Here is a 21,493-nt window from a genome sequence, read left to right on the forward strand (position 1 = left end):
AAAGGCTAAAACCCTTAAATCTTAATCACAGAACACGTACTTGTCACGTGATTTTTGTTTTTATTTTTATTTTTGGTTTTGCTTTTGATTTTGGTATGAGGAAATTTTGTTGCTCATTCTATCTCATGCCTACAATTACTAAAGTCTAAGGAAATTTAGTGCATCATTTATAAAGCACTATAATTTCTAATAGTTTTGCTGTGGCCCATATTTGTATCCCTAATTTGATGGAAAATGTTAGCAAAAGAATTGTTTGAGACTTTCTCTAATGGCAATAAAAAATCAAAAAAGTTAATCCTATATACACTATTAATGTATATAATATCATGGTTGAATATATGACATTTATACACAATTTGGATCAAATTCAAAAGCATCATATCTCGTTGATAATAGTGTATACTTTGATAATGCATAAAATATACGTTGTTTTCTTCTTCTACACCTCGATTAGTTTGGTAGGTTAGTGAAAAAGACCAAAATGCTGAACAAAGAATTGTAAGATGCTTTTGAACTCCCTTCAATCAAGGCTATCCAACACACTCAAATCTCCTCACACAAAGTCATATAACTTGCATTAGATTTCATGTAAAACATAATTTGACTCTTTCTTTTAGCAACTATTTTTTCTGCATCTAGTTTTTAGTATGGTAGATAAAAGTTAACAAATCGAGAGGATGAAGGGAGAGAATTAATCTAAAACTTCTAATTTTTAAAGTGTTTTAACTTTAGTTTTTTTTTTTTCCAAAGTTAAAGTGTTTTAACTTTAGTTACTGGATCAAAATTTCTTCAACTTTTTTTTTTTTGGGCTTAATAATTATGTCTAACAGACGTTGACCTAATAACACTACCATATGACCAAAAATAAAATGATCCTTAATTACAAATTCAAGCTCATCTTCAAGAAATGAGGTTGTAAATTGTATAAGACTGATCATGTTGGGCTTGTCAAGGAAAAAATTTCTGTTTTCCTTGTCCATCTATTGAGTACAAAGTTGGTCTGCATTTATAAATCACAGCCCACACCATCTGAACTGCACAGCAAGATAGCTAGTGTTATATTTGGGCGCGTCCAGTATCCAAAAACTCAGACGTTTTACTGTTTGTCCTCCCAACATGCAACATGGAACAAATTCATTTGAACTATGAATTCAGACGAAAATTTATGCTCAATTGGTGAGGACCAATTACTTTGTTATAGAATATTGTCTGTTAAAATTTCATTATCGATTTGGGAGCTATATTAGTGGGTTATATTCTTAACAACGATATATGGTTTGGGGACATGCTCTACCCATAGCGATGATCGGAATCGAGTTCAACCAAACTTCTTTCAGAAAGAAAAGGATTAAAATTTGCTCCTCTAAGAGACAAGTCCTTTTTGCATTTCATTTTCCCAAAATGAATTTTACAAATTGGACTTTGAAAATGGATAAAGCTAGAAAAACTCTTGCATGAACATACATCTTAGAAGTACTCTGCGTTATTAGTGCTTTACTAAAAATTAATTTTGGGATAGGATGCTTTTTTTTTTTTTTTTTGTACATCTCACGGGTAATTTGGTTTGTGACTTATTAAACTTTGTCACAATAGAACTCAAATCTGGTGTTCCCATCATCCGCATGGAACAACGTTCATTGGTAGCACAACTAAATTGTGGAACAATTCAGCACAATCATCACTTGAAGTTGAAGAAGAGCCTTCAAGTAAATTTAAACTTGATTAACTCTTGTGTTGAAACATGTACACTCCTTCAATCTCACTGGGAATATCATGCTCTCACTCTTTCGATATTCAAAAATTAAAGTCATAGTTCTGAAGGCATCAAAAAGTATTAGTTAGTTTTTAATTTTGTTATTTAAAAACATAACTTTTCTGAATATTATTGACTTATCAAGTGAATATTTTGAATTTAAAGGTTGCTTATGAAAAATCCATCGATACAATCTCATGTAGACAATATAAACATCTTTTTTATACAATACAAGCATGTTTACATAAGATGTTAAATTTTCATAAATAAAAGGAAAAAGAAAAGAAATCCATCCGATGGGGCCATGGCAATTGGTAAGTGTTGGCCATTGTCAAGTTTGCTTTCGAGCTACTAATTATGGAAATTTGTGTGATTCTATTCAATCATGAAGCATGAACAATTACTACTTCTGGATGTTTTTTGTAAATGTGATATATTCCCTCTGTCTTTGAAGAAGATTTTTCTGTGACTTTGTGAAGTTAATATATACTTAATGTAAGGTCCCGTATTTGTAGTCCCAATGTATCAAACTTTATTCATAAACCTTACTCTCGCGGATAAAAGGTGTAGCTTGATCATAACCTACAGGCAGGTATGTGTAAGGGTGGGCAATTGTTCAACTTTGAAAAATTGTAATTGTGTATGCAGGAAAAGTTTTATAACTTTTAATTTTATCTTGCATTTGCACCTCCTGAGATTTTCAAATTTCCTTTCTTTCTTTGTATCGCTCCCCTAACATTGTAAAACTAATTGCATTTATAGTCTATTTTAGCATGAAACACTTACGGGAAAGGACTAAAGAGCAAACCAAGGAGAAAGAGAAATGTGGCTCAACTCCATACACACAAGAAAAGTACACAATGGCAAAGGATGAAATTGATCTGCAGGGAAGCACTGCAAAGCAATTTGTTGTCCAGAAATTTAGCTCTTCCATTCGATTGCAAGGCTTGTTAGAAAAGGGCTTATACTATTTACTTGGTCAGAAATGAGATTATGATCTAGAAAAACAAAACAGCATGATATTTGATAAGTGTCTATTTCGCATGATTTTGGTATGTTTTAGTTATTTTAAGAGTTAAATAACTAGGGTTTCTAGTGAATTTTGCATTTTGTAGTTAAAGTGAGAAAATTACATTTCTATGGATTTAAATGGTAAAAACTTCATATATTTTTTTTGCAAGTTTTAATGATTCAATCATCAATTAAAATGAAATGAGAAGATATTTGGATGATTATTGATGATTTAAAGTAATTTAAAGTGACCATGAAGTGCAAAATATTCAAATAATGAAGTGTAATCAAGTACAAATAAGAAAAATTTTGGCAGACCTGACACAACTACTTAAGGAGTATCTCATGAAAGTAATAAAACACCTTTGTGACTTTAATAAGTAATTTCATAGATTACAATGAACTTATACATAGTTTCTTCATGAAACGTAGGTGAAAAATAGTTATAGATAAAGTTGGTATATCGGCAAAAGCGAGCATCACGTATATTAGGAAATTAAACTATAATTTACCGAGATAATCAACTTCATTTAACCAGTAATTTTCACTCGCAAGGGTAGTTAGAAATTTCATAACCCTAGACACATTTTCGTTGTCATTTTTACTTTGTAGAGAAGATTTGCTTGCTTTAATTGTGATAGTTTAAATCACACTAGTACTTGAAATCTTCCCTATACACACGTGCGACCTGTGTACTTGCATTAGTAGAAGTTTAATTAATATTTAAAACTTGAAAACAATCAAAGTTCAAACTCCCCACCCATCAAGATTCTGCTAAGAGATAGTAGTTTCCATGCTACAATCATTAATTTATAAATATCTTGAAAATTAGAAAATTTTTTTTCTCTTTCTTAGAAATGTTATAGTGGCACAAGTTTGAGATTACAACAAATCTTCTATCACACTTACTGTTCCACTTTTTTGTCGTATTTTTTATTATATTGCTATTTTTCCTTTATAAATATTATATTTTAATTATTTTTTATTTTTTACTATTAAATAACTACACTTAAAAATAATTATTAACATATTTACATGTATAAAAAACTACTAATACAATAAAAATAAATACAAAAATCTCAAAAAATAATATATAAGAGAAAATAAAAAATACAATAGAAAATTCACAAAGAATCTTATTTTTTTTGGGTGTATTTTGATTATTTCATTTTGTTCAATTGTGTTTATTACTCAGTTAATAGTTATTGGATTTTAAGAAAATAAAAAAAAGAATTAAAATATAATATTTATGAAGGAGAAATAGAAATATTACAAAAAGTAAAGCAGAGATTGAAATAGGCAATGAGATAGAAAATCCATTACAGTTTGAGATCAGACAAGAAGGAAGCATGACATTACCAGCTAAAGCAGGACATTACCAATTGGCTAAGCTTGAGGATTGTGTTGGGATGCAGTTATGAAAATTCAAACTAAACATGTTTTACATAATTCTATGCTAGGTTAGTTGAGGTGCACAATCATGTGTGAAGAGAGAGATTAAAAGTGGGAGATGAAATTCAAGATTAATGTGAGCTACACCATCTATTGAGATAAGATGGACGAAGTTGTGAGGATGTCAACTTGAACTGGTACTCACTAACAAAAGGAAAGGCCCGCAAACAATCAAAGGGAAAGAAACACACATAAACCCATAGAAACAATCTCAAGAATTTGATATATGAGACAAAGGGAAAGAAATTCTCTTCTATTACTCAAAGGAGGTTATGGCTACAGAAGAACAAAAAAACTAAAAACCGCAAAGGCTTTTTGCTCTTGTTACCTTCCTTGACACCCGAGGCTACAATTTCCCTTTTTACAGCTACTATTTTGACTCTACAACTACTAATCAATGGGAATAATCCCATGCAATCGCACGACAAGCTAAACAATGATGTTAGCCACTCACACAAAGACAAGTGGCCATTAACCCAAGGCTCACCAATAACCTAGCTTGGTTTGTATTTCTATACTGCTTCCCTTAAACCAAGCTCCTCTAATCTGGTCATGCCCAACATCTTCTTCAACTTCACAAAAGTCTCCGTCTTCAATGCCTTGGTGAAAATGTCAGTCACTTGCTTTTCAGTTCTGCAATAATCAATTTCAATTTCCATCTCTGAAACCACCTCACGTATGAAGTGATATTTGATGTTGACAGGTTGTCAGCCTGTGCAATAATAAAAACCTACTCAACTAAAGTTAATTTCTGTAAATAGTGGTAAGCAGGGTCGAATCCATAGGGATTGGGTGTAACTGTTTCTTTTCAAATTCACAGTAACAAAAGCGGTGTTTTTGTGCAGAAGGTGACAATCAAAGAAATTCAAATAAAATGTAAGAAGTTACTAAAAATTAAATAACAAATTACTAAAATCAAATGGGTGATAATTAAGGATCTAGCCAAGAAATAACTTCAGCAATGGTGTACCTAATTAATCATCGAAACAAAGACAGTTTCAATTATTTACTAATAAATAGGTTATAACTGCCAAACAAGCGATGACAATCAACCCCTCCTTACTGTGTCGGTGATTAAGGTACGCCCGTTAACCACTGCTCTAATTGAGAAATAATCTTAGGTACGCCCGTAAGATTTAATTCCCCAATTGCCTTATGTATTAGAGAAGTCATATTCTAACCAAATAACGCACTATCAAGGTTATTTCAGATTAGCCCGCGTATTCCCCTGACACAAACCCAATCATGCCACTTGTCACTAAATCAAGGCAATTAAACAATTACGGATTCAATGCCCTAATTGACAATAGATTATCAAGTTAACTAATTATCCGGATCCAAGACAATCAATTAATTAAATAATCATAAGTACTGCAATCGAGAAATATGCGAATACCAATAAATAAAAGGAAAAGATAAAATTAAATCGATCTCACAATTTTAGGCGAACCAAGGCCTCCGTTGTTCCTTGACTAGAGTAGGGAAATTAGTTCATAATTGATGAACAAAATCCACAAGAAATTGAAACAAGAGTTGCGGCCATCAATTGGAAAATTGGCCTAATTCAATTCGCTCTATTCAATAAGGAAAGAAAGCTACAGGAGGCAATTCATTGTTTTTGCTTCCTCTGGCATACAGAGGAAAAGATACTACTAAAAGCTAAAAGGGAAGTCAAGTCCCCAGCTACGCTAAAAGACGAAAGACTCAAATAAGAACAAGAAGATAGTGCCTGTTCTCTCCACCATTTTCTATCTAAAAGTCTAATTGCTAACTAAGATCCCCTCTTGTGCGGCGGCTCCCAGGGGAAAAGAACACCTACATCTTCGGTTCAGCCGTTCCAAAAGAAAGGGCCCAAAGTTTTTCTTGCTTTTCCAAAATTGCCCCTCGGATAAGCACTGCTACTTGCATTTCTTTTCTGTCAAATTAGCACATGTTATCATATTTTTATTTTACTCCCTGAAATAAATGCCAAAATACTAAAAGTGAGTAGAATCCAGCAATTAATCCACATCGAGTCAGGTAATAGGGGAAATTAATAATAAAATAAATGATAAAATTGCAACCTATCAGATGTCAATATGCTTGCTATGCCCATAGAGTACTGGATTCTTGGACAACTCAATTATTGATTTACTATCACAATAAATATTCGTAGAATCAACTTACTTGTGTTATAGAACACCAAGTATGCGACGTAACCACAAAACTTGAATAGCACTATTAGTTGTTGCAATATATTCTGCCTCTACTGTAAACAATGCAATCACCTGTTGCTTCTTCGAACTCCAGGAAAACAAGTTAGAACCAATAAAAAATGCATAACCTGAAGTACTCTTCCTCTCTACTGTATCATCTGTCCAATTAATATCTGTGTAGCCAAACAATTCAACTGGATCACTTCCAGAATAAAAAATGCTATCACTACGAATGCCTCCAGTATACTTCAAAATTGTCTTAGTTGCCTGGAAGTATGACTGACATGAATTTTTCATGAACCCGCTAATCAGACCAACAACAAAATTGATATCTAGCCTTGTAGATGTCAAATATCTGAAACTCCCTACCAAACCTTTAAAATAGGTGGGATTCACATATCTACCAACGCCTTCCTTGGTCAACCTCAATTTTTCTTCAACTGGTGTCATAATTGGCTTTGTTGTATCCATTTTGAACTTCTTTAAAATGTCACTTGCATATTTCTTTTGAGATATAAAAATTCCACTGTCAAACTGAAAGACTTCAATTCCCAAAAAATATGACATGAGTTCCATATTAGTCATCTCAAACTGCTTAGTCATAATCTTCCTGAACTTTGCAACCATCTCTGGATTATTTCCTGCGGAAATTAAATCATCTACGTACAAGCATACAATAAGAACATCACCACAAGTAGAAGACCACGAGTCACAAAATATGAATCAATTCTTGTACATCACGCTCTTGGGGTTTGTTTCAATCCATATAAGACTCTCTTTAATCTACATACCTTATTTTTCCGATCTCTTCTGACAAATCTTGCTGGCTGCTCCATATACACTTCTTCATTAAGAACTCCATTCAAAAAGGCTGACTTGACATCCATTTGAAAAATTCTCCAGTTATTTTGAGTAGGTGGAGAAATTATCATACGGACTGTGGCAAGTCTGTCAACAGGTGCAAATACTTCAAAATAGTCAATTCCGGGTTTCTGCTTGTATCCCTTCACCACTAATCTCGTCTTATATCTATCAACTTCTCTGCTAGGTTTAAATTTTGTCTTGTATATTCACTTCACTCCAATGATTTTTTTATCAATGAAAAGAGAAGTAAGTTCCTAAGTGTCATTTTTCTTTATTGCATGAATTTCTTTCTCCATTGGTTTCATCCAACAATCATCACTGGCTGCTTCCTCATACACAACTGGATCATAATCTATAAACAAAGCAAAATTAAAAATATCTTCGTCAGAAGGAATATCATCTGGTGTAATAACATAATCATGGCCTCTTCTGACAATCTTGCTGGCAGCTCCACATACATTTCTTCATTAAGAACTCCATTCAAAAAGATTGACTTGACATCCATCTAAAAAATTCTCCAGTTATTTTGAGCAGTTAGATAAATTATCATATTGATTGTGTCAAGTCTGGCAACAGGTGCAAATATTTCAAAATAGTCAATTCTGGGTTTCTGCATGTATCCCTTCATCACTAATCTCGTCTTATATCTATCAACTTTTTTGCTGGGTTTAAATTTTGTTTTGTATACTCATTTCACTCCAATGACTTTTTTATCAATTGGAAGAGAAGTAAGTTCCTAAGTCTCATTTCTTTTATTGCATGAATTTCTTTCTCCATTACTTTCATCCAACGATCATCATTGGCTGCTTTCTCATACACAACTGGATCATAATCTATAAATAAAGCAAAATTAACAATATCTTCGTTAGAAGGAATATCATCTAGTGTAATAACATAATCCTGCAGACGAGCTAGCATTTGTCGCTAACATTGGGGATGTTCAGTTAACTTAATTTGTGGACCCTGAGCAATCGATGATGGCTGAATATTATAATTATCCTCCTCTTGCTGATAATTTAGAGTCACCTCTGCTATGTCAAGATCTTCAGTAGACCAATCCTAAACGTCTTTTTCGTCAAAAGTCACATTTCTACTTACTATCACATTTTCTGTCATAAGATTATACAACCTATAAGCTCGAGGACTTCACTATAACCAATAAATACATACATCTTCCCCTTATCATCAAGTTTCTTTCTTAATTGATCAGAAACATGGGAAAAGGTAATACACCCAAAAATTCTAAGATGACCAACAAATGGTCTTCTACCACTCCACACTTCTTTAGAAATTTTTTCGGAAACACTTCTGGTAGAACACCTGTTTAATAGATAAATTACACAAGAAACTGTGTCTGGCCAAAATGATTTTGGTGTTATAAAACTAATAAAATAAAATACTACAATAGGAATTGAAGAAGTAGAGAAATGAAAAATGATTTTTTTATTATTCCAACTAATCCAAAAATCATCCCAAAGGGTGTCAATGTACCTCTATATATATGTACTACAAGATTAAAGATACATCAATCCTATTAAACACCCGCTACTACAAGAATATGGAGAAACTTATGAAACGGTTTCTCCACTACATGAATAGATTTATGGATTGTAACTTCTATACATAATGTAGACATAAATCCTGAATTAATCCTCTTGAAAATATAAAGGGACATCCACATTTTTAGTTGTTTCATAACACTCCCCTTTAGATGTCCATTATACAAAAAATATGCCTCGTTAAAACCTTAATAGGAAAAAATTCATCCGGACAAAAACCCTAGTGAAGGAAAAAGAGTACACTATTCCTGTGTATTAATTTCTCCCCCTGATGCAAATATCATTTGAGATCTTTTAATCGTCGCATTCCAATACTCTTCACCAATTTCTCAAATGTTGCAGTTAGTAATGCCTTGGTAAATAAATCCACCAAATTATTATCTGATCGAATTTGTTGCACATCAATTTCACCATTCTTTTGCAAATCATGAGTAAAAAAGAATTTTGGTGAAATGTGTTTCGTCCTATCTCCTTTAATATATCTTTCTTTCAATTGAGCTATACAAGCTGCATTATCTTTATATAATATAGTTGAGGGATTTTCTTTTTCGAAGGATAACCCACAACTCTTCCGGATATAGTGGGTCATTGATTTTACCTAAACACATTCCCGACTGGCTTCATGAATTACTATTATTTCAGCATGATTCAATGAAGTGGTGGCTAGTGATTGCTTTGTAGACCGCCAAGAAATGATTGTACCTGCATATGTAAATAGATAACTAGTCTGAGATCTTGTTTTATGCGGGTCAGATAAATATCCAGCATCAGCATAACCAACCAATTCAGATTTAGATTTATTTGAATAAAATAAGCCAAGATCCATTGTTCCTTGGAGATAACGAAAAATATGTTTAATACCATTCCAATGTCGTCTTGAAGGCGAGGAACTAAATCTTGCTAATAAATTTACTGCAAATGATATATCAGGTCTTGTACAATTAGTAAGATACATTAGTGCACCAATTGCACTGAGATATGGTACTTCAGGATCAAATGTCTCTTCATCTTCTTCTCGTGGTCTAAAAGAATCCTTATTAGAATCTAATGATCTGACGATCATTGGGGTACTTAATGTATATGTTTTATCCATATAAAATCGCTTTAATACCTTCCGAGTATAAGCAGTTTAGTGGACAAAAATTCCATCTTTCAAATGCTCAATTTGTAAACCAAGACAGAATTTTGTCTTTCCAAAATTTTTGATTTCAAATTCTTTCTTCAAATATTCAACACTATTTTGAATCTCTTCAAAAGTTCCAATCAAATTTAGATCATCAACATATACAGCAATTATCACAAAATTTGATCCATTTGTCTTGATAAAAACACATGAACATATTGGATCATTGGTATAACCTTTTTTAATTAAACATTCACTGAGACGGCTATACCACATACGTCCAGATTGTTTGAACCCATACAAAGACCTTTGTAATTTAATAGAATAAATATCTTTAGAATTTGATTTGCCGCTTCAGGCATATTGAATCCTTCGAAAATTCTCATATAAATATCATTTTCAAAATTTTCATATAAATATGCAGTAACAACGACTATTAGACGCATATCTAGTTTTTCATGTACTGAAAAACTCACAAGATATCTAAATGTGATAGCATCCACTACAGGTGAATACGTTTTGTCATAATCAAATCCAAGCCTTTGTGAAAATTCTTGAGTTACAAGTCTTACTTTATACCTCACAATTTCATTTTTCTAATTTCATTTTCTCACAAATACCCATTTATATCTTACTAGCTTTACACTTTCAAGTGTTTGGACTACAGGTCTAAAAACTTTTTTTTTAACCAGTGGATTCAATTCAGATTGGATCGCATCTTTTCACTTTGCCCAATCATTTCTACGTTGACATTCATCAACCGATCTAGGCTCATAATCCTCGTCCTCTGCCATAATATCAAGTGCTAGATTATATGCAAAAATACTATCAATAATTATTTCTTTTCTGTTCGAACTTTTTCTTGAAGTGACAAAATTTATTGAATTTTCTATAATTTCATTCTCTTTAAGAATTGGCTCTTTAAGAGCGCGACCTCTTCAGGGGGTTGAATTTTGTCATTAATTGTTGATTCATCTACTCCTCTTTTCTTTCGAAAATTTTTATCTTTGGAACCAAGAGGTCTCCCACACTTCAGGCGTACTTTAGACTCATTAGCACTTGTAATTTGTTGTTCAGGGATATCGATTTTAATCGAAGTATTTTCAGTAGGAATATGTGATTTAGTAACTCTTCTGGAGTCATTAAATGCATGGATAATTGATTTGCAATTTTTTACAAATGTATAATCCTTTGAACTTTTAGTTCACATTCTTTAGTACGAGAATCAAGAAAATTCAATGATATTTTTCAAGTAATTTCCTTTTTTGGTTGATTTTTATCTCCCCCTAATGTCGAAAAATGCGATTCATCAAAATGACAATTTACAAATCTCGCAGTAAATAAATCACCTGTCATTGGTTCCATATATTTAATAATTGAAGGTGATTCATATCTGACATATATCCTCAATCTTTTTTGGGGGCTCAATTTACGACGTTGGAACGGTGCAATTGGGACATACACCGCACAATCAAATATTCGTAAATGAGAAATATTGGACTCATAACCAAAAGTTAATTATATGGGAGAATAAGTATGATAACTTGTCGGCTTAATTCTCACAAGTATTGCTACATGTAATATAGCATGTGTGAGGACCCGAATTCTTCTCACTTATAATTCTATTTTTATGGCTTAATTAATTATTTGCTCACCTGTTTTCTTCGAGTATTATTTTCTAATATCTTTAGACCTAATTACATGGATCTATAGCTTTGTTATATTTTTAAAGTGTCTCGTTTCAAAAATTAATTTTTGAAAACCCGTTAAGTGAAAATAGTGCACGTGCGTTTGGAACGATAACCGATTTGAAGATACACTGTACTCGGAAAATTGGAGATATGTGCCTTAGTCTTAAAATAGGTATTTTTATGATTAAGTGCTCAAGTGATAGTTAGTTATACTATCGTTATAAGAATTTCTTAGAAATTTCGCCATATCGCGCATAAATTGGAAGTACGCGTTTTTACGCGCGCGATTTAAATGAGAAACTTTAGACCCTTATTTGGGACAACTAAGAGTAAATAATAATAATATTGATATAAGTATATTGAAAATTTAGTGCACTACTGAAACAAACTCGAGAGGAATCGAGCACGAGACGCGTGCGTAAGAGCACTAGTGAGAGTTGATTTTTGGCGCCAAAATTTGAATTCAATTACCAACCTTTTCAAGGGTGCATCACACCAGATCAAAACTCTTCTCTTTTCACCTCAAGTGCCGGCTGAACACTCTTTCTTTTCCCTCTCAAACAGCCGGCCATTAACAAGAAAGAAGAAGACCAATTTCTTCATCATTTCACCTCTCAAACTTGCACCAAATCACTTGAAATTTCTACCACAAGTTCAAAACTATTTGGAGATCATCTTAAGCTATCAAAAGAGCTGCATTTTCACCTTTTTTGGAGCTTTCTTGTGGCCAAAAATTGACATTTATCATCTAAGGAGGTAATTAACGATCAACCTTGAAAATCTTGATTTATGGAAGTTCTATTGCACATATAAGTTCATGCATGCATGTGGGTAGCTTTATTTATGTTGAATTTTGGTGTGTGGGCTCTATGAACTTCCACAATTACTTGAGGACTGATTTCATGAGTATTGATGTTATTAATATTGGTTTAGTGCTTAAATTAGTGGAAATAAGTTGTATTGGTGAAAGGAAACTCAAAGGAGGTGATGAGCAAAAATCTTCCGATTTTACCCCTGCCATGTTCGAGCACTTTTGTGTGAATTTTTGAGGTTCTAATGACTTGTTTATGATGTATACATGTTATATGGATGGTGTAGAAAGTTTCACTGAAAAATAACGTGATTTGATTGGCCAAATGGAATGATTTCCGAAGTTCAGCAAAACTGGAATTTTATTCCTGGATTGCCCAGGCTGTCTTTTTGTTTCAGCCATAACTTTTTACTTCGATTTCGAAATCGAGTTCTGTTTGCAGCACTAGAAACTAAACATTCTCAACTTTCCAACGGTATAAAATATATGTCCTGATTCCACCTGAACAATCCGTACCAACCTTTTAAAGTTCCCTGTTCTGTTTCTCATTTGAGCTGGAGGCTTTGTTTTGGGCAGCAACTTAATGCTCAAATGTGAACTAGTTGTGGACAGATTTTGAAAACGATTTCTTATGAGAAATTATAGCTTTATGAATCTAATTTTCAACACCACTAGCCAAGCTCAATTTCGAGTTGAATTGAGAGAGTTGTGGCCAAAATCCCAAACTGACTCGGTGAACTAAAACCCTCTTTTGGCTAGTTCAAAGCTTTAATCTTTATTGGGGCTTGTTGTTTTGAAATTCTTGGTGTTAATCACCTACCAAATATATTTTGGATGTTTCTTGGACATTTTCTACACAAATGAACCATATTTGAGATGTTTTCATTGGTCAAATGTTTAGAAAAAGGAAAACGGAACTCCAAGGTAGTTTTGCCTTGGAGGTTCTTGGAGTTTTCGTGGTTTAGTTAACCAATTTCCCGTACGTATTTTTCTATGAAATTTGGTAGAGGAATAGCCTTATATGGTAGTATATTCATACCAAATTTGGTGCCATTCCAAGTCCATTTCGATACTCAATCAAAGTCCTAAAGTGTTTGGTTTAAATCTGGAAAATGGTAAATAGGTTCACATTTTTAGCAACTTTGAGCCACCATATCTTGGTGCTCAAAACTCCGATTCTTTTTTCGCTTATTTTGTTTTAAACTTGGATTGGAACTCTAATAGAGTTTCAAATTTCAGCAGTTAGTTCACAATGTGTGAATTTTGCCGAATTTCCAAACTTTGTCGAAAACCAACCCAAATCTGTCTTGATAACTCAAGTCATTAACTTTGAGCCAATTTTTGAATGTCTTCCCCTTGTATTCATGGAAAATTTTCTTCTAGGAACTTTTAGTACTTTGGAAGAAGTTTCCAACGGTACCAAGTTTTCCAATTTTGGACTTTCAGAGAGTGAGTTATGATTTTTCAAAGAATACCCTAAACTTGACAAATTTTGACCTTTTTAAAAGAATCCGCGCGGGAAAAACATTCCACAGAATCCGGCCAGTTCTTGGCCGGATTGTTAGCCAGATTGTTGGTGAGTTTTGAAAAAAATTGGGTTTCTTCACTGCCTTGAATCCGGCCAGTTCTTGGCCGGTTTGTGACATGGCACTTCCACGTCCGACTTTGATCGTTCGTCTGAAAATTCATTTACATGATTTCGTACCTACTAGCTTCCATCCAATGATTTTAAGGATGAAACTCAACCTTTTTCTTTCATTTTTGAACACCACTTTCGAGTCTCGATTATGAATAATTAAGGCTCAATTCATGAATTCTCCTTAGAGTGAACACTAGCACAACCTTCTCGATAAGTAAGGGATTTTAAGTGATAGTGTGTAATAGACAACTATTATTTGCTCAAATGCTTAAGGAGACCTTCAATAGGATCTCGAGGGGAACACCTAAAGACTTGATTACGTACTTACTCTCTTGTTTCAATAGGTGAGTGTTCCATATAGGAGTACGTAATTTGAATAAGTTTATGATATACTTATTCCATGATCATTAAGTATTGAGTACTACATGTTGAGTATTTACCACACTCATGCATATTTAAGTAAGATATACTTGCATTACTCGACATGAAATACGTGAATTGCATATTTACGTGACGTATTTAAATGATCAATTATGCTATGGTTGCATAAGTCGGTTGGAACGAATCTCCTCGACTCTTAAGCAATAAATGTGGGAAACGGCCAATGGCGGCTTACTAAAATAATAAATGTCTACCAATTAACCGTGATTACTTAACCGTCAACCGTTAACCGTAATTACTTACCGTTTACCACCCTACTTGGCTACCAATTTACTTGATTACTTGAATACTTGTTTACTTGACTACCATGAATTTCATATTCATATGAAATTATGACATATTCTTTACGTGTTTAGATGTTAAGTGTTACCTATAATTGCTCTTTGAACTTGTCCACCATTTTTAAGGCGAGTGTGTACTTTATCTCACTCGACCTATTAAAATGATAAAATTTTACCGTTCACCAATTTATTTGATTACTTGTGCATGTTGTAAGCTCTAAACTGAACTGGGTCCTGCCCTTGGTTACTGACCTACTCGAGTTAGGATTGGGTTCGGTCGGATAGGTTGGAACCCTGGGCCACCGTTTCGGTATACTCGAGTATTACCACTGGAGGGATAAGGTGATGGCCAGACAAATCGAGGGGATCCGGAAGTTATAAGGTGCAGATGACCGACTTGGTACCACTGGAACACCGTATCCTTCAATGTGTGTTTATTTTGTATAGAGATAATTATTTCATGCAAATGTACCAACGTGCAAATCTTGAGTCATACCTGTAATATGCTCAAAGTACTTGTATAATAATATTTGTCTCATATTCATGCACCATTGTGCAACCCCGAACCATACATGTGGTATGTTCCCTTTTCTTGATTTATTAGAACTGCTAGAGTGTCTTGGAACCTCACTGGGTTGTGTAGCTCATACCACGTTGTGAATTTCTTTTACAGGGTTCGAGACCAAGAGTACTCGAGAATAGTACTAGATTATTTTTTTTTGAAGATCTTAAATTGTATTATAACGGATGGTTGTAGTACATATTCTTTTGAATTGTATTAAGCTTGAAGGCTATCTAATTGTAAGTGTGAAGTGTTTTGGAGTACTTTAATTATGTATTTGAAGTATTTCTAGTTTTGAATTATGGATTGTATTGAGTCCTGACGAGAGTTGGGCAGGCATCCCACTGATACCCTTGGGTTCGTCCTTGGGAGAAGTGGGGGTGTCACAGCATGTCCCCAAAACAGATGAAGAAAGTTTAGACCTCATCAACAATGGTCTAGCAATTAATTGTAACCATTTAATGAATGATTCGACTAAACCATTTTGTGTGTGAACATAAGTTACAAGATGTTCAATAGTTATTTTAATGGACACACAATAATCGTCAAAAGCATGTGACGAATATTCATCAACATTATCTAGACGAATTTTCTTTATTGGATAGTCTGAAAATTGTGCTCGCAATTTAATTATTTGAGAAAGCAATCTCGCAAACGCTAGGTTGCGAGTAGATAATAAACATACATGTGACCATCTAGTTGATGCATCAATTAGCACCATAAAATATCAAAATGGTCCACATGGTGAATTTACAGGCCAACATATATCACCATGAATTCATTCTAGAAATGTAGGGGATTTAGTCCCAACTTTAGCTTGTGATGGTCTAATAATTAATTTCCCTTGAAAACAAGCAACACAAGAGAATTCATTGGCTTTTAATACTTTTTGATTTTTCAATGAGTGGCCATGTGAATTCTCAATTATTCGTCTCATCATTATAGATCCGAGATGTTCGAAACGATCATGCCAAACCATAAAATCATTGGGATGAGTAGACTTCTGGTCTATTAGGTGATGAATTTCAATTGCACTAATTTGTACATAATATAAGCCAGAAGAAGAAGAACATAATTTTTCTACTACGCATTTTTGACCTAGAAATAATACTTGTGATTAATAAAAATTCACTATTTGTCTTAGTCATTGTCTCGATATGATATCTATTTTTGCGGATATCTTTAAAACTCAATAAGTTTCTCCGAAACTTAGAAGAGAATAGTGCATTATTTACGACAATTTTAGTCCCTTCAGGGAGAAATAGAGTAGCTCTTCCGGAGCTTTCAATCAATTTTGTACTATCACTGATGGTTTAAACATTTGTCTCTCCTATTTTTAAACAAGAAAAATATTTTTTTATTTTTTAATATGGTATGCGTAGCACTTTCAATGAGACAAATATCACATCAACATTATTTAATCCCAAATATTCGACATCCATTTTTTCTTCAGGAAGAAAATTTCAAACAAAAAATAAATATTAATAAAGATGCTAAAATAAAATTAAATAGAAAGAAAATTACATGAAAGATATAAAACATCATGAAATATCTAAATAATCATGGGGTACTTGTTGACATCTTCAGGATGCTCAAAAAAATCAGCAACATCGATGTGTGTCATATCAGTATCATCAGCATCATCATACTCATTCTTTTGATCAACGAAATTTGTCTCAACACCTTTATTTTTCTTTTTCAATGATATTTGATAGAGATCAACAAGATGCTCAGCCGTACGACAGGTACGGGACCAATGACCTTCTATATCACACCAGTAGCATTTTTCTTCATAAACTTTCTTTTCTTCATTTTTCTGATCATAGTTATTTTCCCTCTTTTGAAAAATATTTTGTTGTTTGCCACGGTTATAATTTTCACAGGGCACAAATTTACTACGATCGCGTCCACGGCCACGGCCACCTCTACGGCCACGTCCATGACCTCGACTAGAATTTTGAAATTAAGTCGCATTCGCTTCAGGGAATGGACTTGCACCAGTTGGTCGGAACTCATGATTTTTCAGTAATAATTCATTATTTTGTTCAGCTAAAAAAAGATATGCGATAAGTTCAGAATATTTTTTAAATCCCTTCTCTCGATATTGCTGCTGCAAGAGCATGTTAGACATGTGAAAAGTAGAAAATGTCTTCTCTAACATATCTTCATCAGTGACTTTTTCGCCACTTAATGATAATTGAGAAGTGATTCTGAACATGACTGAATTATATTCGTTGACAGATTTACAATCTTGCAGCCGTAAGTGAAACCAATCATATCGGGTTTTTGGAAGAACGACCAACTTCAGATGGTCGAATCTTTCTTTCAAACCTTGCCAAAGAACAAGAGGATTTTTAACAGTAAAATACTCTATTTTTAATCCTTCATCTAAATGATGACAAAGGAAAATCATAACTTTGGCACGGTCTTGGTTTGAAGATTCATTTTTTTCAACAATAGTGTTACCAAGACCCATTACCTCAAGATGAATTTCAACATCCAACACCCATGATAAATAATTTTTTCTAGAAATATCAAAAGACACGAACTTTTGTTTTGTAAGATTAGCCATAAGAAATTAAAATAAATTTTGGGTTAGAAATTTACCTCAGAAGTCACTTGAAGAAATATGGGCAGAATTTCGGCAAAATCTTATGCTTCACTTTTGTTCAAGGTAGAGCCTCCGTTTTCACCTTTTGCTCAAAAGTAAAGACTCGTACTGATAACGTGCTATAAAACTAATAAAATGAAATACTGCAATAGGAATTGAAGAAGTAGAGAAATAGAGAATGATTTTCTTATTATTCCAACTAATCCAAAAGTCATCTCAAAAGGTGTCAATGTACCTCTATATATAAGTACTACAAGATTAAAGGTACATCAATCTTATTAAACACCCACTACTACAAGAATATGAACAAACTTATGAAACGGTTTCTCCACTACATGAATAGATTTATGGATTGTAACTGCTATACATAATGTAGCCATAAATCATGAATTAATTCTCTTGGGAATACAAAGGGACATCCACATTTTTAATTGTTTCATAACATTTGGCATATTTTTCACTTTTAATATACATCTCACCATATCCATAATTTCATATTTTTCCTCTCTGTCACTCTATTTTGTTGGAAAGTGTACCTGATAGTCAACTGATATTGCATTCCATGTTTCTCAAGAAAATCATTACACACCAAATATTCCTGACCCCTATCTATTCTCAAAATTTTAATCTATCACCCACTTTGTTTCTCAACAAAAGTCTTAAAAATTTTAAAAGTGTTACAGGCATCAGATTTTTGTTTCAAAAAATACATTGAAGTTTTTCTACTAAAATCATCAATATAGGTAACAAAATACCTGCAACCACCATTAGAAAGAATTTCCGCAGTGCATAAATCTGAATGGATAATTTCTAATTGTCTTCTGGCCCTCTATGATTTGCCAGTCTGAAAAGCATCCCTATGTTGCTTTCCCAAAATGCACATATCATAGATTCTATCAGAATTTCTAATACTAGACAACCCACCAACCATTCTTCTTTTGGGCAAAAATTTCAAACTGTCAAAATTCAAATAACCAAACTCATATAACATAATCAATTACTGTCATCTATCCCCGTACTCAAATAGAAAAAAATTGGCAGAACTCAAATTCAGTAGAAATAAGCGATTTGAAGTCATTGGTACACTAGCAATCATTCCAATATTTTTATCAAAATAGTACAAGTACCGTTCGTAATACGAATATCCTATTTTTTCTTAGACAACTGGCCCATACTCAACAAATTTTGATGTAATCCAAGAACATAGAAAATATCAGAAATAAAATCTGTAGACCCATTTTTCAGGCTAATAGAAAATTTTTTTCTTGCCAATCACTAGTAAAACAATGTTATTCTCAAATTTAATTTCACCATGGAGAGATTCATCAAATTCAACAAATAATTCTTTTTGACAAACATATGGTTACTACAATCCGTATTCAAGTACCATTTATTTTTATCAACCACATCAACAGTATTACAGGCTCATAATAAAGTTTCAGATTTTTTATTATTATCTTGCACCTGATTGTCAGGAACATTAGCCTGAAAATTTCTGTCTACATTTTCTCCATATCTACATTTAAATTGTCTATGGCTCAATTTTCCACAATTATAACATTGAACTCTTTGTCCAAAATTATTCTGATTAAAATTATTTCCTCTGTCAAAATTACCATCTCTGCCTCTATCAAGAGCACCTCTAAAATTGAAATTATTACCTCTATTGTGTCCAGGATTTGATGTACCTCCTCGGCCTCTATTATTCTTGTCATGACCACTTCTGTTATTGTAATCACCTCTGCTCTTCTGACTGGAGTTGTCTTGCTCCCTGACATCATTAGTGCCTCTCAAATAACGCCTTCTCTATTGTATCCTTCTCTGGGGTATCCACCAATTTTCCATTAATTCTTTGTTCATGTAGAATTAATGATCTATACAAATTTTCAATACTCAAATCCTCCAAATCTTTCATTTTTTGGATTACAGCTAGCACATGATCAAATTTCATGGGTAGGGTATTGAGAATTTTCTTAACAAATGTTCTGTCAGGAAGGTTATATTGATTGAATTTCATCTCGTTTTTAATATCTAATAAACAAGAAAAATATGACTCAATAGATTCTGACTTATTCATCGTCATAAGTTCAAATTTTCTCTTCAACATCATCAAATTATTTTGCTGGATCATGTTAATCCCTTTGTATGTTTTCTCCAATATATCCCAAACATTCTTTGTCGCATCAGCCATAGCATAGCAATTTTTTCAAAAACTAACATGTCAATTGCCTGATAAATTTATGACAAAGTCAAGCTATCTTTCGCCTTATCATTCACACTAGCATCTTAAGCAAGTGCAGATTCAATATATCGATGCAATTTAGATGCCTTGAGATGGGCTATCATTTGTTTATGCTAAAAATTAAACTCCGTTTTTGCTTTGAGTCTTTGGACATAATAAATAATATTGGAGTTAGGATTTGCTATATTTCAATCTACCATAGCTTTGGTACCACTTTGTAGGACTCAAACAAATAAACATACATAAACCCATAGAAACAATCTCAAGAATTTAATATCTGAGGCAAAGGAAAAGAAATTCTCTTCCATTACTCAAAGGAGGTTGCGGCTACAAAAGAACAAAAAAACTAAAACCGCAATGGCTTTTTGCTCTTGTTACCCTGCTTGACACCCGAGGCTACAAATTCCCTTTATACGGCTCCTATTTTGACTCTACTACTACTACTAATCAATGGGAATAATCCCATGCAACCGCGCCACAAGCTAAACAATGATGTTGACCACTCACACAAAGACATATGGCCATTAACCCAAGACTCAGCAATAATCTAGCTTGGTTTATATTTCTACAGGTCTGGATTCTGATGAAAACTAAGAAGCCAGACTTCACTAAAGCCTACATTTGTGTGGCCAAGATGCGGGAGTTTGATGAAAACCTGAGCCTTCATTGTCATAAGTTAGCGATCCTGTTGCAGCTTTCCCAATTCTTAAGTCACATGATCCGTTAATACTCTTGATAATCTGGACACAATCTACAGTGGCAGTGTCGTATTGACCATGCAACTCTATATATGTTTTCAATGCAAACAGGGGTTTGGGCATTCTTGATCAGTCAGCATCTTATTTCATGTACTCATAAAATGAGAGCTATTGTGGCCAGCGCTACTTGTCACTGGATTATTGTATTTTCGTGTTGTTTTCAAGCTGTTGTTGTATTTGTTACATTAAAGATATAAAATTGTTGTTAGTTGCCAAAAAAAAAAGTTTACTAAAACAAATATTTCACGTATATTGGGTATAACAATGTAATGCAAGTATACATTAAACGTCATAACAAGTATAACAACTGGACAGAAGCGGACCAAAGTTAATCATAGTTGCCTCATTTCCATGCAAACTAATGTATTATTTAAGAAAGCTACTCAACCATTCCATCCGGGACCTACCCTAATTTTATAGACGTTTCTGGTATTACGGACGTGTGAAATCACACATGTAGTCTTACTTCCTCCAACTTCTACATAAACATCTCATTTCTA

The 21,493-nt window shown here is 33.3% G+C and overlaps 1 protein-coding gene across 1 annotated transcript; it reads right to left on the reverse strand.

Moving 5' to 3' along the window:
• Positions 1–6,387: 6,387 nt before the first annotated feature.
• On the reverse strand, positions 6,388–7,038 carry LOC140011246 (secreted RxLR effector protein 161-like). The gene has a single exon (XM_072060018.1). It carries the CDS (start codon positions 7,036–7,038, stop codon positions 6,388–6,390), a length of 651 nt encoding a protein of 216 aa, XP_071916119.1.
• Between the last annotated feature and the right edge of the window lie 14,455 nt (positions 7,039–21,493).

This window comes from Coffea arabica, chromosome 7e (genome assembly GCF_036785885.1).
Source record: "Coffea arabica cultivar ET-39 chromosome 7e, Coffea Arabica ET-39 HiFi, whole genome shotgun sequence".
NCBI classification, from domain to species: domain Eukaryota; kingdom Viridiplantae; phylum Streptophyta; class Magnoliopsida; order Gentianales; family Rubiaceae; genus Coffea; species Coffea arabica.

What these genes read in the sequence shown, in the direction of transcription:
- LOC140011246 (XM_072060018.1), bottom strand. Translation starts at nt 7,038, where the DNA reads ATGGTTGCAAAGTTCAGGAAGATTATGACTAAGCAGTTTGAGATGACT.